Source organism: Plasmodium cynomolgi, chromosome 12, assembly GCF_000321355.1.
Source record: "Plasmodium cynomolgi strain B DNA, chromosome 12, whole genome shotgun sequence".
Taxonomy (NCBI): domain Eukaryota; phylum Apicomplexa; class Aconoidasida; order Haemosporida; family Plasmodiidae; genus Plasmodium; species Plasmodium cynomolgi.
In genome coordinates, this window is record NC_020405.1 from 2,063,827 (window position 1) to 2,081,220 (window position 17,394).

The 17,394-nt window shown below is 39.6% G+C and overlaps 3 protein-coding genes across 3 annotated transcripts; 1 reads left to right on the plus strand and 2 right to left on the minus strand.

Annotated features, from left to right (window-relative positions):
• Window positions 1-300: 300 nt before the first annotated feature.
• On the minus strand, window positions 301-2,102 carry PCYB_125750 (hypothetical protein; the record flags this gene model as incomplete). Its single annotated transcript, XM_004223908.1, has 3 exons — window positions 301-430; window positions 612-978; window positions 1,109-2,102. The coding sequence occupies 3 exons, from the start codon at window positions 2,100-2,102 to the stop codon at window positions 301-303; spliced, it is 1,491 nt and encodes a 496-aa protein (XP_004223956.1).
• A 1,742-nt stretch (window positions 2,103-3,844) lies between these two features.
• PCYB_125760 (ATPase) lies at window positions 3,845-5,491 on the plus strand (the record flags this gene model as incomplete). Its single annotated transcript, XM_004223909.1, has 2 exons — window positions 3,845-5,181; window positions 5,422-5,491. The coding sequence occupies 2 exons, from the start codon at window positions 3,845-3,847 to the stop codon at window positions 5,489-5,491; spliced, it is 1,407 nt and encodes a 468-aa protein (XP_004223957.1).
• An 877-nt stretch (window positions 5,492-6,368) lies between these two features.
• On the minus strand, window positions 6,369-15,297 carry PCYB_125770 (hypothetical protein; the record flags this gene model as incomplete). The annotated part of the gene is made up of 2 exons (XM_004223910.1): window positions 6,369-11,173; window positions 11,346-15,297. The coding sequence occupies 2 exons, from the start codon at window positions 15,295-15,297 to the stop codon at window positions 6,369-6,371; spliced, it is 8,757 nt and encodes a 2,918-aa protein (XP_004223958.1).
• Between the last annotated feature and the right edge of the window lie 2,097 nt (window positions 15,298-17,394).

Consider the following 17,394-nt stretch of genomic DNA (forward strand, 5'->3'; position numbering starts at 1 on the left):
CAAAACAGGAGAAGGCTAATCCGTTTTTTTTTTTTTTTTTTTTGTTAAACGTAATTGTAAAAGAATTCAAAAAAAAATAAGAGTTATTAAATTTTCGTTTAAAAAATTGATGAATGGGAAAGAGCAAAATGTCAAATTTGCACACGCCATCGTTTTCCCCCTTTCCCCACTTTGTGGATAACGGCGGAAAGGGAATTCACACAAAAAAAAAAAAAGAAAAACAGAATTGCGTGTGTTGGTATGTACAGCAAAACACTATGCACATGCACGCATCGGTGGCCATCTCCGCGTCTTTTTGTTTTAAGAACTTTTGGAGACCTTGCTGAGTCTCATTACGGAATCGTGCACTATGTAATACGACCTTTCGCAAATCTTCTTCATTTGGAAGTTGATGTCCTTCATTCGGTTGGCGGTTTGGAGGATGAAGTCCCTGCGGGAGGGTAATGGTGGTGGATGTATATTTTAAAAAAGGGCATTTGTATTTTAAGCAGCTTGTCACGTAAACGAGTGGATAACCAGTCCGATGTAACGTAAAACACGTTTACGCACGTATGAACCCCAAAAGAGGAACGCTCTCTCTGCCTCTTGGCGTCTCTCTTTTTTCTCCTTACTTGGGCGAATCGAAGTGCCTAATGGCCCCCTTGGTCGTCAAATAAACGTCCCTTGAAAAATTGAAGAAGCTGTTTTTTACGTCGTAATAAAACTGAGCATCCCTCAACTTGTTCATTTTTTCCCACTGGATATTTTTAAAATAACTCTCAAATGAGTGGCTCACAATGGGGATATTCTTATACGGATAGTAAATAGGTTTGAAGCTTATTTGGTTTCTATAAAATGGAAAATCAAAGTATAAATTTTCCAAATTTTTATTGACTGATGAATTTTCATCCTGGGGTTGATCAGCGGAGTATACGTTTTGCTCTATTAGCAACCCGAAACATTTTTTCACGGCCCTTTCTTTGGAGTATATATGCGTCCCTATACATATACTTGATTTTAAATTTTTTTCATAGGGGGATAAATATAAATCGTTGTACAAGGTTTTTTTTTCTTTTTTTATTAAAAAGGTAATTTTTTATCATGTTATAATTTTTCCAAAGAGGATTACTTTCCTCATTTTTGTGTGCTCTCTCCAAATCGCTCTTCGCTTGTTGTCCTTTCCTATTACTCTGCTGTCTTGTATCCTCATCTTTGGGAGGCGAACTTTTGCTACTTAATATTTTGTTCATGGTATCCTTGGAGAAAATCTTATCGAATGGTATCATTTTGTAAAAATAAAAAGCATTGTTGTCTTTGGACCCTAGGCAGTTTACATTGATATTTTTGTTTATGTGCAAAAAGGAAATTCCTTTACATACCCCTATAGACTCAAATATAAGTTTGTTGTTAATGTTTTTTTTTACAAAATCGTCATTATATGTATCTACAAACTCGATGACAAATTTTTTTTCCTTATTTTTTGTTTTCGTTTTTTTTCTCTCAAATAAATTTGCAGGGAAATCATGATAATTGAAAATGTCCAATATGTGCAATCTTTTGTTTTCCTCCTGCTGCTCCTCCTCTTCATAATCTTTATTTTTAAAAAAGCCTTCACTTAAAAAACCAGTGCGATGATTCCTTTTTTTCCTGTGTATGGGGATTTCGAACTCGTCTTCATCTGTGCCATTCTGCTGTTCCTTATTCGAGTCATTTAGCTCTTTACTGGCTTGCTGTTCCTTCGTCGATCCGTTTGGCTCTTTACTGGGTTGATGTTCCTTTAGGGGGGTAATTTTCTCTTTGCTGGGTTCTTCTTTCCTCTCTTCGCTGCTCTTTCCTGCCTCCCTTTGCATGTAGTTTTTAAATATTAGCAACTGTTCCTTGGCCTCGTTTGTGTCATTCTTTTTCGATATGCTTTGGTTTACCTGGGTGCTTCCATTTGTGTTCACATGTCCGTTCTTATCTCTGCTCACGTGGAAATCACCCCTCGCTCGCGCGTCTTGCTTCTCCCCACCAGCCTTCTCAACAGGAATGTCCATTTCATCTCCTTCAAAACGAATGTCGATGCTCTTTTTTACTGATTTTTCTCCCCCCCCTTTTTTTTCTTCTTCTTCCTGGTCATTCATTTTTTGACTATTTTGTGGATAAAAGAAAAAAAACCAGTGGTTGAAGTGCCCTCAAAAATGGGCATAAACCAAGTGTACTGACCGCACAAATATGAGCGTAAAACACAAAATGGGGGACGCTGGAAAGGTGGTAATCTATGCGTATTTCTCTTTGTAATACTACATGATGGCTTTCCACGTGTTCGCTTCGTTCCCTTTGGAGTGACGCTGGTCAGGATAAGCTGTTTCTTCTCATCGTGTTTAGCGTGCTTTCAAAAATATTCCCCTGTGGATGATGCTAGGGCTGGAAGAAAAAATAAATAAATACCCGCATAAAGCAGGGTTATTTATTCATCAGTTATTCTGCGTTTATTGTATAATTTGTTCTGTTTATTTGCTTATGCTTTCCGCTTTATGACTTTTTTATATAATTTTTTTTTTTTTCGTTACAAAGGCGTTCTTCAAAAATGTTCGCTTTTTATAGAAAATTTTTCTGTTTGCTTTTGACGTTACGTGGCGCTTTGCTTTTTTTCCCCGACATGTTATTTACCTTCTGTGTAACGAGTATTGCGGCGCGCCGCGAAAGTTCCATTTATGTAAATTTTTTTCCTTAAGGAAAATGTTTCATATTCATGTGCTGTTTTGGTTTTAGTATCCTGCGTTTGCCGCTTTTTTTTTTTTTTTTTTTTTTTCCCTATTTGGAGAGGCAAAATAACTGCAATGACCCAGTGGCCAAACACACAATTTTAAAGTGGTGAGTTGGACGTTTTAAAGTTCAATCTGAGTAAACTTGCGCAGACACGGAGGTGGAAAACATGTAAAAAAGAAAAATGCGAAGTTGAAAATGAAAAACTGAAAAGTACAAAACTGAAAAGTGCAAAACTGAAAAGCGCAAAACTGAAAAGCGCAAAACTGAAAAGTGCACAACTTAAAAGTGCAAAGTTACAAAATCGCAAAAGCGCGAAAAGGACAGAAGAGCAGAAAATAACAGAACAAACTGTTACCACCGGGGGGCAAAATGACGCAGCGTTTTTACACGCACATGATGCAATTGACATTAACAAGATATACCTATGCATGCATGTGTAACACTCAGGGAAGCATATCCCACCGTACGTATTTTCCCCTCCTCGCTCAGCTTTAAAATGAATCGTTGTAGCGACAATTTTAACTCTCATAGGTAGATACGCGAACGGGTGATTCTTAAAGTGCATCCATCTTACCATTCAAGGCGATACAATCGTTTGTTTGTTCCCTTTTTGACAAGAAAAATATGCGCATAAGTTTGGGGGCAATTCTTTGGAAGAAATTTTCCTGACACAGGGTTGTGTGCTTCTTCGACTCAATTGTTTCTTTTTTTTTTTTTTTTTTTTTTTTTTCCTTTCCACTTCACGGTAATGCGCTAATAACTGATTTGCTACATACATTTCGTGTTCGGCTTTTACCATTGCAAGTGTAATTTATCACGTGGTATTACGTGTACTTGTGATTAACCGCGTGAATGTACATGTGCCTTTAGATTTGCTCCTTCACACTGCTGGGTGTGCTTTGTTCAGAGGGCAACCCCGTTCACCCAATTTTAAGACCCATTTCTTCGTCCCCTGGTTAACCCCCCAAAAGTAGCAATTAAAATCACACAGTAGGACCCACTTCGTCATGTGTAAAGTACTATTTATTGACAGATCGCTCATAATAAAATCTACGCGTCGCTTAAACTTTGCAACGACCATTTAACCCCCTCCGAGGAGCAGCACGTAAATAGGATGGACTCGGAGGAAACGATTAACCAAGCTGTTAAATTCGCCAAAGATGCTGTCATAGAGGATGAAAAGAAAAACTACAAAGCTGCCCTGAACTTGTACATACAAAGTTTGCAATATTTTAATTTCTTCTGTAAGTATGAAAAAAATTCAAACATCAGAGATTTAATTTTAAAAAAAATGGAAATCTACATGACGAGGGCGGAGAATTTAAAGGAAATAATTAGCAAAAAGGAAAATATGGAGACAAAGGAAAAGGTAGGAGGGGGAGGAGGAAGCACAGAAGAAAGTAAAGAAAATATGAAAAAACAAATCAAAGAGTTTATTCTAAATAAAGATAAAAATGTAAAGTGGTCAGATGTTTGCGGATTAGAAACAGCAAAAGAGATACTGAAAGAAGCAATTATTTTCCCCTTGAAATTTCCAAAGCTGTTTAACTCTTCTGCTTTGCCATATAAGGGTATCCTACTATATGGACCTCCAGGGACTGGGAAAACCTTCTTAGCGTTAGCTTGCTCCAATGAATGCAACATGAATTTTTTCAACGTCTCGTCATCCGATTTGGTAAGTAAATATCAAGGAGAAAGTGAAAAGTATATTAAATGCCTATTCGATACAGCCAAAGAACATGCTCCTGCTATAATTTTTATTGACGAAATTGATTCCTTGTGTGGGTCCAGAACAGACGGAGAGAATGAATCAACTAGGCGGATAAAGACAGAGTTTTTAATAAACATGAGCGGTTTAAATAATTACAAAAATAATATCATCGTCATGGGGGCGACCAACACCCCGTGGTCCCTAGACAGTGGCTTCAGGCGGAGGTTTGAAAAGAGAATATATATTCCTCTCCCAAATGTGTACGCCAGGATGAAGATATTTGAGAAGTACATAAACGGAAGTGAGAATAGTGCCAACGGTGAAGGTCCAGCGGATGGCAAAAGCGTAAATGTTGGCGGAAGCGGCAGTGGTAGCCCAAGCAACATAGGAAAAGAAGACATTAAATACTTTGCAACTGTAACGGAAAATTACACAGGCGCTGATATCGACATTATATGCAGAGATGCGATTTACATGCCGGTGAAGAAATGCCTCCTCTCGAAGTTTTTTAAGCAAGTAAAGAGGAATGGCAAAATTTTCTATACTCCCTGTTCCCCAGGAGATCCCGACGCAACCAAAGTTGAAAAGAACGTAATGAGTTTAAATGAAAACGAATTACTGTTGCCGCCTCTATCCGTGCAAGATTTCAAAACAGCCATATCCAATGCGAAGCCGTCGCTGTCTGTCGACGATTTGAAGAAATATGAGGAGTGGACCCAGCAGTATGGAATGAATGGCACGTAAGCGGCGTGAAAAAAAAAAAAAAACACCAAATAAGTGAGCCCTTTTTTTTGTGACATAATAACAAAACGTTACGCATGAATGGGCGCATTGAAAAAATGGAATTTTTTTTTTTTTCAGCAGCGTCACCCTTTCGTGGCAGTACGTTTCTTTTTCGTGTCCCAAGATGGGGACAGAAAATCAGCCATTATGGCAACACCCCACTGGTGTGTTTATTCATTTATATATTCATTTGGTAGCTTCATGATTTTCTTTTTATTCGAAAGAAGGCTATGGGGTTTTAAAACTTTTCATATGAGTAGCGGTTAATGCTTTTTTGGGGGGACCCAAATGTGACAAATGAAAATATGCCACTTGGGCAGCTTTCCGCACAGTGCACGGGGGGTGGAATAAAGATTACGCTTTTTTTTTTTTTGTCCGTTAGCGCATGGTCAGAGTGATCATATGGTGGGGAGTGTTTATCGGCACAACAAAAAAAAAAGGGGCACCAAGTGGAGCCACATCGGAGTGGTCCCCGCTGCTAATAAAAGTGGGGTGGTAAATGCAAGGGGGCCAACTACTACACCGTTTAGGCCACTGTTGACAAAAAAAATAGACAAACGCGTGGGGAAGCGTATCACCCATGAGAGGCGCACACACAAACAATTATGTAATCGACGCGGAAAAGGAATTTTACGTAACGCGAAATACTCACTGGAGGGGTGAAGGCCCCTAACTCATATGCTTCTTCTCAAATCAGATAGCTTCTTCCTCAAGAAAACTAAATTGTTCAAACATTCGCATGACATATAATGGTCATACATACTGGAGATGTCTTCCCCGTCGCAGATTTTTTTTCCATAAATTTTTTGGCATATTTTCTTTGAAAAAGGCGTTATGCTTTTCCGCTTGTAGTGGAGAATATGCTCATAACAGTACTCGCAAAGCTTCCTATTAAATTCTTCACTGGATAAGACAAAATTAACATTTTCACTTTTTTCATGTTTTGCGTTGGTGCCGTTTTGCCTTTTCGTACTTTCTTCCCTTTTTTTATATAAAAAATGGGTGCCATTCATATTTAAAATGTAGTTGATGATGTGGTACAGGTGGGGAAAAATGCTCATCAAAATATTCATCATCACGTAATTTTTGCAATACAATGTTAGCGCCAAAGCATGAATAGGCAATTTTAACAATAAAAAAATTCTTAATAAAAACCAGATAATGTCATTTTTGTGAATGCAGCAAGTTTCAATAAATGAAATTTTTTTTTTTTTTTTTTCTGTCCAACTTTTTTATCATCCCACTTAGCTTTCCCTTTAAGATCAACAATAGTGGAACAAATATAATTGTAAATTCTTTTCTTAATTTTATATTTTAAGTACCTCTTGGGATGTTCCGTATTCTTCACATTACACACACGAAAAAAATAGTATAAATATTTTAACGTGTTGTAAATAGGTATATATTTATAAACAGATGGGGCAAAATGCGTTTCCAGAAAAGTGTAATTTGTGAGTTTATTGTATATATTATATGAATATAAATTTCTGCGATATCTGTTTTTTTCATTTTCTATTTCCGTCTTGGACATGTTGCGCATGTATTCTTCGCCCACGCTGGACGTGTCCTTCCTTTTGAGGTCCCCCTTCTTCGTCCTCCAGAAGCTTATATTAAAATGGCTCTTAAACGATTTATATATGTCGATGAGAAAGCACTTCTGTGATCCCTGCTGTGAAAAAGATTTATTAATAACTTGGTTTTCTTTTTCCATTTTGTCAAAAATTGCTCCCAGCTTTTTCATATGGTTCATATATTTCGTGTATTCTTGATAGTTCTCTTTGAAAGTGCTCGACATGTTTTGGGGTGGAGAAGCGTTTCCGTCACCGTCACGATTATCGTCTCCCTGGAGTTTCTCCCCACTGGGATGATCCGCCTCATGACCGTCTTTATTACTACTGCTGGGGGGGTTCATCTTAGGGCCATTTCGCTTGTTTCCTTTGCTATTTTTACAATACCCATTGTTGTCTTTTCGCCTAGGATGCTTTTCCGCGTGGCTGTGCTCAACGGGTCCCGTCTGTTTTTCCCATATGGTGCTACCCACGTGGGTTGATTCATTACCATGTGGCACCGTTCCTGAGTTGTCTAAATTTACAAAATGAAATTCCCAATCGGTGTATCCATGCAGAGAAACGTCAACAGGGCAGATTCCCCAAAACACGTTCTGGAACAAACTCGACTTGAAAAAGTACGAATGTGAGAAAAAGGAGAGAATGTCCACCTTTAGGCCCGTCACAAAGTAGTAGAGTTCGAACCACAGCATGTTGTAAATGTAGTAGCACACGATGTTTTGTACCAGCAGGATAAACCTGACGTAGATGTTTTCCACTTCTGCGAGGTCCACACTTTGTTCGTCTTCTGGCGCCGAAGCACGGAGTCCCCGTTCATTGGGGGCGCGCCCCAAGATAGAGAAATTACACGTATGCAGCTTAGCGAACGAATCCATATTGTTTAACAAAAAGGTTATCACATCCTGGTTGTAAAAAAACTCGCAGACAATTTTGTTCATTTGGAATTTTTTGAAAGCGAAGGTTTTGATTTTCAGGGAAAATTTATTTCTTCCCTCTGTGTATAGTGGCTCTTCATCGTGTACATAATGATTGTTCTGGTTATGGCTGCCACTCTGTGGGGTGCGGCTTCTTCTGCTCAGCATAGCATCACCGGTGTAGGTACTTCCTAACAAAAATTGGAAGAGACTCACCCCATCTGCTTTCCCCAATTTGATGTAGTTAAAAGCATTTGCGCACAAAAGGAGAAAGAGAAAATTGTCATGGTTAGTACAAGTGCTGTTCGTTCCTGTTAAGGCGTTCTCCATGATTTTTCTTTTTGTTGTTTCCTCCAGCCCAAAATAGTTGCAATGAATTGGGTAGTCTCTCTCCTTATTTTCAAACAGAGTATAAAACAGTATGGACATGAAATTGATCAGGCCCTCCGCATACTTAATATTATTTCTGAGACTCATACAGAGAAAGTACATGCAATAAAATTTCCGAACGTTGTATATCCCCAAATAGTTCTGTATATTAATAATGAATAGGGAGCAAACGTTGTACCTCTGGTTGGGTAAGCAAAGGTGCATGAAATCGTGAGGCATATAATTTCCGAGGGCATACATCAGGATGGCGCTGACGTAGGGATCCATCTTCCTTATAATGTTAATAACAACCTCTGCGATGTGAAATTTGCAAAACTTTCGCAATATTTTTAGGAGAATCATGAGGTGGAAGACGTGCCTCTTCTTCAGCACGCACAGCAGGTATAGGCCAGCGTAGTACACGTTGCAGTTTATTTTGTATGCGTAATCGGTGTGGACGTCGAACGGGGGCATTTGTCCGTCCGTCGCGTTGTTGCACAATTCGTGGGGTGATCCCTCGTGGGCAGCAACTTTGGTCGCTCCTCTGGACTCTCCCCTGGACGCTTCCGCCCCCCCTTTCAGCCTCAACATATGCAGCACCGCGCAGTAAACGCGCTCATCTTTTACGCCTTCCTTGAGAAGGCCAATTTTGGGCGTGTCGCTGGGGGACACACTTGCGCCCATTTCGTTCAGAAACGAAATGAATTTTTCCTTTAATTTTTTGTTCGATTTTTCCTCCCCTCGGTTTTTCTTCTCTCCATCTTTCCGCTTCGTCCCCCCCGCTGCTGTCTTATATTCACGCAAATATGGTTCTTCACCCAGATTGGAATCGTTCACACCAAACACTCGACGAAACAAGGCATCCTCTAACCTGCTGGTGGGGCTCCTCTCTCTGTACCGCCTGGACAAAAAGAGGGAGTATAAAACCGCGGCGGATATATTCAAAATGGTATCGTCTCTGCCCTTTCGAGTAAAGATGCCATAGTATGGAGAATTACTCAACCTCGTGACATAGTTATAAATAATTTTATAAGCGGCAACATAGAGGTCATTCAGTTTGTTAAGCGATTTATACAAAACGATTTCCAAAATGTTGGTAGCTAAGATATTCCACGAGACGTATTTCGTTACAATGTTAATGATGATTCCGCGAAGTTTTTTTTTTCTCCATTTTGAGTCATACACCGGTTGATACTTCCCATTCTTGTAAGAGTATGCGTCACTGTACAGTTTGAAATATTTAAATAAAATTGTGTTAATGTAGCTGTTTATTTTGAAGCTTATTATGTCATATGACGACGGGGATGGAAACGAATTGGCATTATTTGTGTTCCGTTTGCTTCTTGCAATTTTTTTCGACTTCGCCTGTCCTGTTGTCTGTGATGTGTTTGTCTCCCCCTTGATAGGTAACGTCATTTTTTTTTCCCCCTTCCATATTTGGTTGCACACGATGTGTATACACAATCCCATGTGGTGCACCGTGTGATGTAGGTGGGAATTATGGTCATCTGAAAAACGGGATAACCCTACATGCCGATAAATCACTAGCGGACAATTGACATACCTGTGGCTGCCAAAAAGAGCGACATTTTTTAATTCTTTTAGGAGGCAAAACTGGTTGGGGCACTTGCTCACACTTATTACGCTCATCTTGTTGTTGCTACTCAGGTAGACATAGCAAGATTTATCCTTATTCTCGAGCTCTTCAATAATGGAATAGAAACTGTACTTCAGCACCGTCCTGTTGAGTTTATTTGCAATTTTGTTTCCATGGTGTGCTATATGAGGAATTACTGAAAGGATAAAATTTTCTAGCAAGGTGCTATGCCCCTTCCCCCTGGAACGCCCTTCGCACGTTTTGCCAGCTTTTCCCAAGTGAGCGTCCCTCTCCACATACTGTTCGTACGCTTTGTCTCCCCACAAAATAGGCCTATTACATAAAGGGGCACTATTTATATGGTGTCTAAAATTGCTGAGGTGAAAAAGCGCTTCCTTTTTGGATCCTTCCCATTGGTTCAAGTCTACACAATTCATCTTTTTTTTTAATCCAACCAGGCTTTTATAATTTTCTGAGTGTTTATTTAGCTTATCCTTGAAAATGCTCTCAAATAATTTACCCTTCTTGTTTGGTTTGCTCCCCTCCGATGGGCTCAGCGTGAAAAAGTCAAAAGAGGATGCTTCGACTGAACACTCGCATGGTTGACAGTTTTCCAATTTCTCAAAATGGTTAGCACTTCCCACAGATGGTTCTGCTGCCCCGTTTAATGATCCTATCATTGGGGCATTTTCCTTATTCTGCGTCTTCTTGTTTGCATTTATTTTTCTCCCCCGTTGGTTGTTCCTCTCACCATTCACCGTTCCCCCCTTCGTGCTTGCAGAGAGTCCGTTTGTAAAATTTGCACGCTTCTCCTTCTTAGAAGCCCGATTAATTCCATACAATACGTAAAGCACATAGTAGTACAGCAAATAGGTGTAATAGCTTGGCAGGGGCCACATATATTTTATTGGGGTTGGTAGTGCGTAGTAATTCAAGTAATTCTGCCCCTTTACAATTTCAAGGTAGTCTACTCTGGTGCTGAAAGTGCGAGTAAATTCAAAATCGTAACAATTGTTGCTGTCTACATAAATATGCAGAAAGTGAACAGAATTGTCATAATTAAGAAACACATAATGGAAGATGTCGAACAGTGTATAGAAGCACCGTGGCTCAATAAATCTGTTGTCCCTATTTAGAGGCAAAATAAAAATGTTTTCCGATTTTAGAAAATATTCCTGCTTATCTCCATCTTTGCTTTTTACTTTACTAATTTTAAAGCACAATAAATTGTAAAATGCGTCCAGCACTATTAAAAACCTTTCGCTGATCATGTGGTTCATTCTGGATGTATTCGCCGAGGTTGACTCGTTGGAATGTTTGTTTGTCTCCCCTATTCTCTCTCCGTCGTCCTCCTCCGCTAGGTGACTTTTGTCGTAGTAAACATGGGTCAATATAGGCCTATACAACAGCTTTATAGACAACGTGTAGTTGCTAAACCTCAGGGCATTATTTATGTTATAAAGGTATATGATATAATAGAAATTATTTTTGCTAATAATTGCTTCATACAAGCGTGTTAGTTTGGTTATGTACTCCTGCTCGTTTTTTTTTTTGATTTGTTTTCACTTTAGCATTGTATGTATCATCATAAGGAGGGACGCCATAATGGGAGCTATCTCCTTTAACATTTGTTTTTTTTGAATTACTTCTTCTTCTTCCTCCTTCAGACACACTTGCATCACTCTGTAGGGAAGTGCTACTTTCGTAAGAAAAACTGCTCTCCCCGTTTTGGTCTTCACTGCTGCGGTGCTTTTTCCTTTCGCTAACATTCTGCCCATCTTCCACGTTACCCACGTTTTCGCTCGATTCTGCGTAAGCATTCAATTTCCTTTGTAACTCGCTGTAGTAGTTATGTGCAAGGTGTGTTTTTTCATCACTGTATGGTTCTGCAGTATGGGGTGGGTTTTGTTCATCACTTGGCCCTTTTTCACCATCTTCAGAGGGTACTTCTCCCTGGGGGGGGTTCTCCCCGGGAAGAGTTACCTCCTCCTCCCCCCTGCGCTCTTCCATGAGATAAGCCCCTAAAAACACGTTCTCATCTTCCTTGAGGAAGAAATTATTGTAAAACACGGAGAACGGCTTCGAGTATATGTTCCCCTTGTTGGTGTTAAAATACTCCTCAAAGTATTTGTAGTACATGTCCGATTCGTTATGGTTGATGTTGAAGAGATAGTTTAGCAACTTCGATTCCTCCACAGTGCGGTGGTCTCTATCTGTGTTCGCTTTGGGGATCTCCGTTTTTTCGCGGATGTCTTTGCCCCTCGGGGGACCTCCTAGAGATGGGGTTGCCTCCGCGTTCGATTTGGACGATCTGGATGACCCGTCTGATTCGATCGACTCGAACGATTCGCTCTCTTCGTTTGTTTCATCCTCTCCGTTTGATTCTTCCTCTCCGTTTGCTTCATCCTCTCCGTTTGATTCTTCCTCTCCGTTTGCTTCATCCTCTCCGTTTGCTTCATCCTCCCCGTTTGCTCCTTCCTCTCCATCTGCTTCATCCTCTCCGTTTGCTCCTTCCTCTCCACCTGCTTCTCCCCCCCCATCGCGCGTGATTCGCACCTCCGCAGTCCCGTAATCCATGCTAAACAACTCGAAGCTCATGTTGCCCTCGCCAGTCATGGCCCTCCTGAAAAATATGCTACCCCTCCCTGCACCCAAGTCGTCCTTCCTTTTGAAGTGCCGAAAATTATTCTCATCATATTTATTGTGCAAACATGTAACAAAAAAAATATCATCAAACAACCATCCTGTAGGATAGTTATGAAAAAAAAACTTGAGATAATCATCAACAAAATATGAAAAGGCTTTTTTTTGAAAGCTGTAAATGCAGATTGACTTAAAAATTATTAGCATATACGTGTTGCTAAAGTTTGAGTAGCACTTCTTCACGTACTTAAAAGGAGTTATAATTTCCTTTATGTTCAGTACATTCTTCTCGTGATTACTCAAATTAAAATTATTAATGTTCGTATCGAACATGACAATGTTATTTAATCCAATATATACCCTCTGACTTTTCTCATTTGTGTAGTAATTACTATTATAGTGGAATGTTTTGCTATTACTATATATGTCATTTAGGTACAAAACATTTTTTACTTTGATGTAGTGGTTCCTTTCGTCCTTCCCATTGGCATGAAACAGTTTGAAATCATTAAAGACAAAGGATATGTTTACATGTGCGTGTTTTATGCTATTCTTTTTACGGTTGACTAATCGATTGCTGCAGAATGAGGATCTTCTATGTTTTGCTCTTCCCTTGGGAGGAACACAATCTGGAGAGGCTACCCCAGGTGGAGGTGAAGAATCTCTCCCTTTATCATCATTTCGATGAGGAGAACCATCCTGATGATTATTTTTTAGGTAGTCCATATTTTCGTTTGATCCATCATGGGAGGAAGAGTCCTGTTTCATCGAATAATACAAAGTTCCATTCGTGTTAAAAATGTAATAACTGTTTTGATTTACAGAAATGAGAAAAAAATTATGTTGCTTGTTCCACAGCACGAAGTTGTAGTAATGGTATGAATTGCTCCACGCATTAAATGTGTCTATTGTAAATATGCTCTTTTGGAATGTATGTTTGCACACGTATGGATAAGTCCCATATGCTTTTATGATCAAATTTTGAGTTATCACTAGGATCATTTTTCTGTAAATGTTCATGCTTACGTCTATTATAGAGGAACCCACGTAAATGCCAATCACTGGTTTAGGTTTTTTCTTCCTTACATCGTTATCGCTGCATTGGATTTCATTATGGGGGATTGTTACATCTCCATTGTGAGTGGCATCTCCTTTGTCATATTTAGCACTTGTGCACGGGTTAGGACTACTTCTTTGCTCCCTCCGTTCCTGCCTTTTTTTTTTTTGCATTTTTGGACCTTCTCTGCTTGCCACTTTCTCCCCTTTGAAATGCCCCGTGTGGACTTTCCTCCCAGAATGGTAACAGGACTCACTTTTCGGAACATTGAAAAAACGACGAAAAAATGAGAAAATGTAAAAATCTCCCTCGTGACTCAGTAGTAACACATAATCATTATGCTCGCTAAATTCTACCTTTACTATTCCTTCTTTGGCGATTCTTCTCATGTGCTTATTCGTTATGCCGACTTTTTTACTCTTTATGAACTTGTACAGGTTGTTTTCTCGGTTGGCGCTGTGCAGGTAGGTGGGTCTGCAGGTCTTCCAGCCCGACTGGCGCTTCGTCCGACTGGTACTGCCATCACCGCTGCGATTGGCATCACCGCTGCGATTGGCATCACCGCTTCGATTGGCATCACCGCTTCGATTGACATCACCGCTTCGATTGACATCACCACTTCGATTGCCATCACCGCTTCGATTGGCATTATTGTTGCTCCTTCTTTTTTCCCTCTTCCGTTTTACCGTGTCACCCCCGCGTGATGGAAGCAAGCCGCGTCTCAGTTGGTCGCAGTACGCCTCCACATGTTGAAGGGCGGGAAATTTCCCCACGCGCACCCGAACTTTCCACCCTTTTTTGGGGGAATAATACACAAGACCAGTTTTTTTTTTCAATTTTTGTTTTTCCTTAATTCGTTCGAGCAGACTCAAAATGTGTTCCGTATCTGCACGGGTTTGGTTCCCTCTGCATATTTTATTATTTTCCTCTTTAGTTGTTCTTGCCAATCTTTTGCCCCCCCTTACTCTTCTCCTAAAATAAATTCCCTTAAGGCTTACAATCTGTGTGTTAATAACAACCTTGTTAACACTATTGTTACTGTCACCCTTGTTTCCGTTTGGAAGCAATTTCTTGTTATTTGTGTCATTTTTTCCCTCGTTGGGAATAACGCTCCTTCGAGGCGGCGCCCTGGTCTGACGCGAAGTGGCAGCCAAGACAGATTTCACATTTTCCGAAATAAATATTTCATCCGTGTTGTATGAAAAAAATAAAATGTTATTTTTCGTTATCATCAAGCAATTGGAGGGAATGGGGAGGTACAGAACGGTCAACAGTTTTATACACACATATTTATGTATTTTTTTTCTCCTATACTTTTTCTTAATATAAGTGATGTAAGCATAATATTCATTTTCATTTTCGCTCGAGTCATCATCAGAATATTCCAAAATATTTATCGAGTGTGCATTCTTTTCATAATCCAACATAACAACGTCCTTCTTGTTCGCTATATTGTACGCATACACATATTTCAAATTTGTGCTGACTATATATATAGTGTTGTCAATGGGCGACAAAACCACCTTGTTGTGGTACCCGTACTTTTCAACATTGTCATATTTTAAAGCGTATAAAGTAACGAAGGAAAAATCGTAATTGTCAAACACATAGAAGCAAATTTTCGTGATTATAAAGACGAAGGAGTTGCACGAGCTGGTGTTTATGTAAATTACTTCATCAGTGAATGTTTCGTCGGTGCTGCTGTTCGGTGCGTTTCCGGTGAGCAGCGTGTTATTTGGGCCACTCAGGCCACTGGGATCACTTGGGCCATTTTGCCCATGTTGCCCATGTTGACCATTGCGGAGGTGCACCCTCTTGTCCACTGCACCCCCACTAATGGGGCGTTTGCTCCCCCCCTGCTTATTTCGCGGCGCGTAGACTTTTTTGGAAAATTTTATCTCATCCTCTTTATCCAAACATAACATTTTCGTGTATGACCTCCCCCAATATGTGTTCACCTTAAACTCCCCCTATATGCGTTCGCCTTAATGGAAAAATTCAGACGCACATGTGCACAGGGGCACTACTTCATGGGGGGCGCTTTGTTCGGGATTCGCCAAACGGAGGCTGTTTCGTCGTGGGGAATTCACCAAATGGAGGTAGTTCCCCCGAGGAGGATTACGCCAATGGAACCAGTTGCACTGTCGAAAAAGCTCCCAAGTGGGATACACAATCCTCTGTTGTGCAATGTCCTTCCTTTTGGCTTACGGAAAAAATAGCCACAAAAAAAATAATAATAATAAACTAAAAGGAAGCTCGAATCGGGGGAAGGTATCCATTTATTCACAAAAAAAATAGAGATCCAAATAACTCCAAAAATGCACAATAAGGCGCACATATGCTGTAAACATATGTACTTTATCATCATTGCATTGTATTGCTTTTCTTTTCTATTTCTTTTTTTTTTTTTTTTTTTTTTTGGCTTTCTGCAAACAGGGAGTAGGAGGAGTATGCCAAATAGGGAACAGGGGAATCTGCTTTTCTTTCCCTTTTTTCAGAATATATTTTTTTTTCACCCTGCCTTAATCTCGATCACGCGCTCGATTCGGTCTCCCCCGGTGGAAACCTTTGCGAAGAGAGCACCTAGGAAGAAGCTATAAGGAAGCGCGTGAGGGTAAAAATAACAAGCCTTTATGCGTGTATGCTTTTTATGTGCACATATGCATATACCTTTTAGTAAGCGCGTTATGGGGATGATGATACAAATATACTCTACCGTGCATGCGCTTGAAGTCATGTACTTCAGATTGTTGGGACATGTGCACGTGCGAAAAAGGTGATCTACTAAATGAAGCTTTTTTGCTTATATTACTGCTTTTTTTTTTTTTTTTCCCCTTTCGTTTTATCTAAGGAGAAAAATATCTTATCAGCCACGAATTGTAGCGCGAAAAAAAGGGGGACTGAAAAGGCGGTGCAAATACAGAACAATGCATCGAAAGCCTATGTGCGCATAATCTATGCACGTACGCACCTACGTGCGTTTGCGCGTTTGCCTGGTCGGTTCGATGTGCTTCCAGCGAATCGTCGCTTGGAGGCTCCTGAAAAAAGGAGGCGCGAGAAGTACGCAGTAAGAGAAAATATATTAGAGGCACGCATGAGCTAAATTGTAGAATCACTTTAGTAAAAAAGAACCCATCCCTCCATAGTATTAATTTTGCTGACCAGTTTTGGCTTCCATTTTTCTGCCACATCTGTTTGGTAAAAATGTACTATATTAAATGAACCCTTTTTCCAGAACAGCGACAGAAAGGCTTTTCCCCTTCTATGTAGCACATTACCTAGTATTACAAAACACGCACGAAGCCACGCCTCCTACCCACAGGCTGAGTAGTAAAGCTTCCTTAGGAGAAAAAGATAAAATCTCCCAAGCTTATTTAGCGCTTTTCCCGCATTTCATTTTTCCAGAAAAAGCAGAAAAAAGGATATATAGATAGTTAAGAAGCATAAAAGGTATGATGTAACTTGTTGGATCCAGCTTTGTATACTATTCCCCCACACCCGCCTTAATCATTTTCTTTTGTTTCCAAAAAAAAGCAAGTTGTAATGTCAGAAATGTTCAATGGCATTAAAAAAAACTTATGGCTTTTCATGTTTTCCAAAACAAAAAAAAAAAAAAAAAAAAAAATTTACCCCAAAATTAAAGTGACAAACGAATTTTACATATTAGGTGTTTGTATACGAATGTATGTATGTACAAGTGAGCATCTGGAAAACGTTGATTTAAAGATTTAAATCAAGATCAAACTTACACATGTATATACATACCTGTTTGGCCTTCATATGTACATGCTAGGTGTATGTATCTGCCGGACCCACACCACAGATTAATAGAATTAAGTGCAATAATTCTCAAATTGCACGTTGCAGCAGCTGGCAGAATTAAAAAAAAAAATAATAATTGGCCAAAGTGACGCACTTGCAATTATATGTAGAAAAAAAACAAAAAAAAAGAGGAAAATTAGTACATTGCTACTGTGGAAAAATATTTTTCAAAAAGGGTGAAAGGTTTTTTTTTTTTTTTT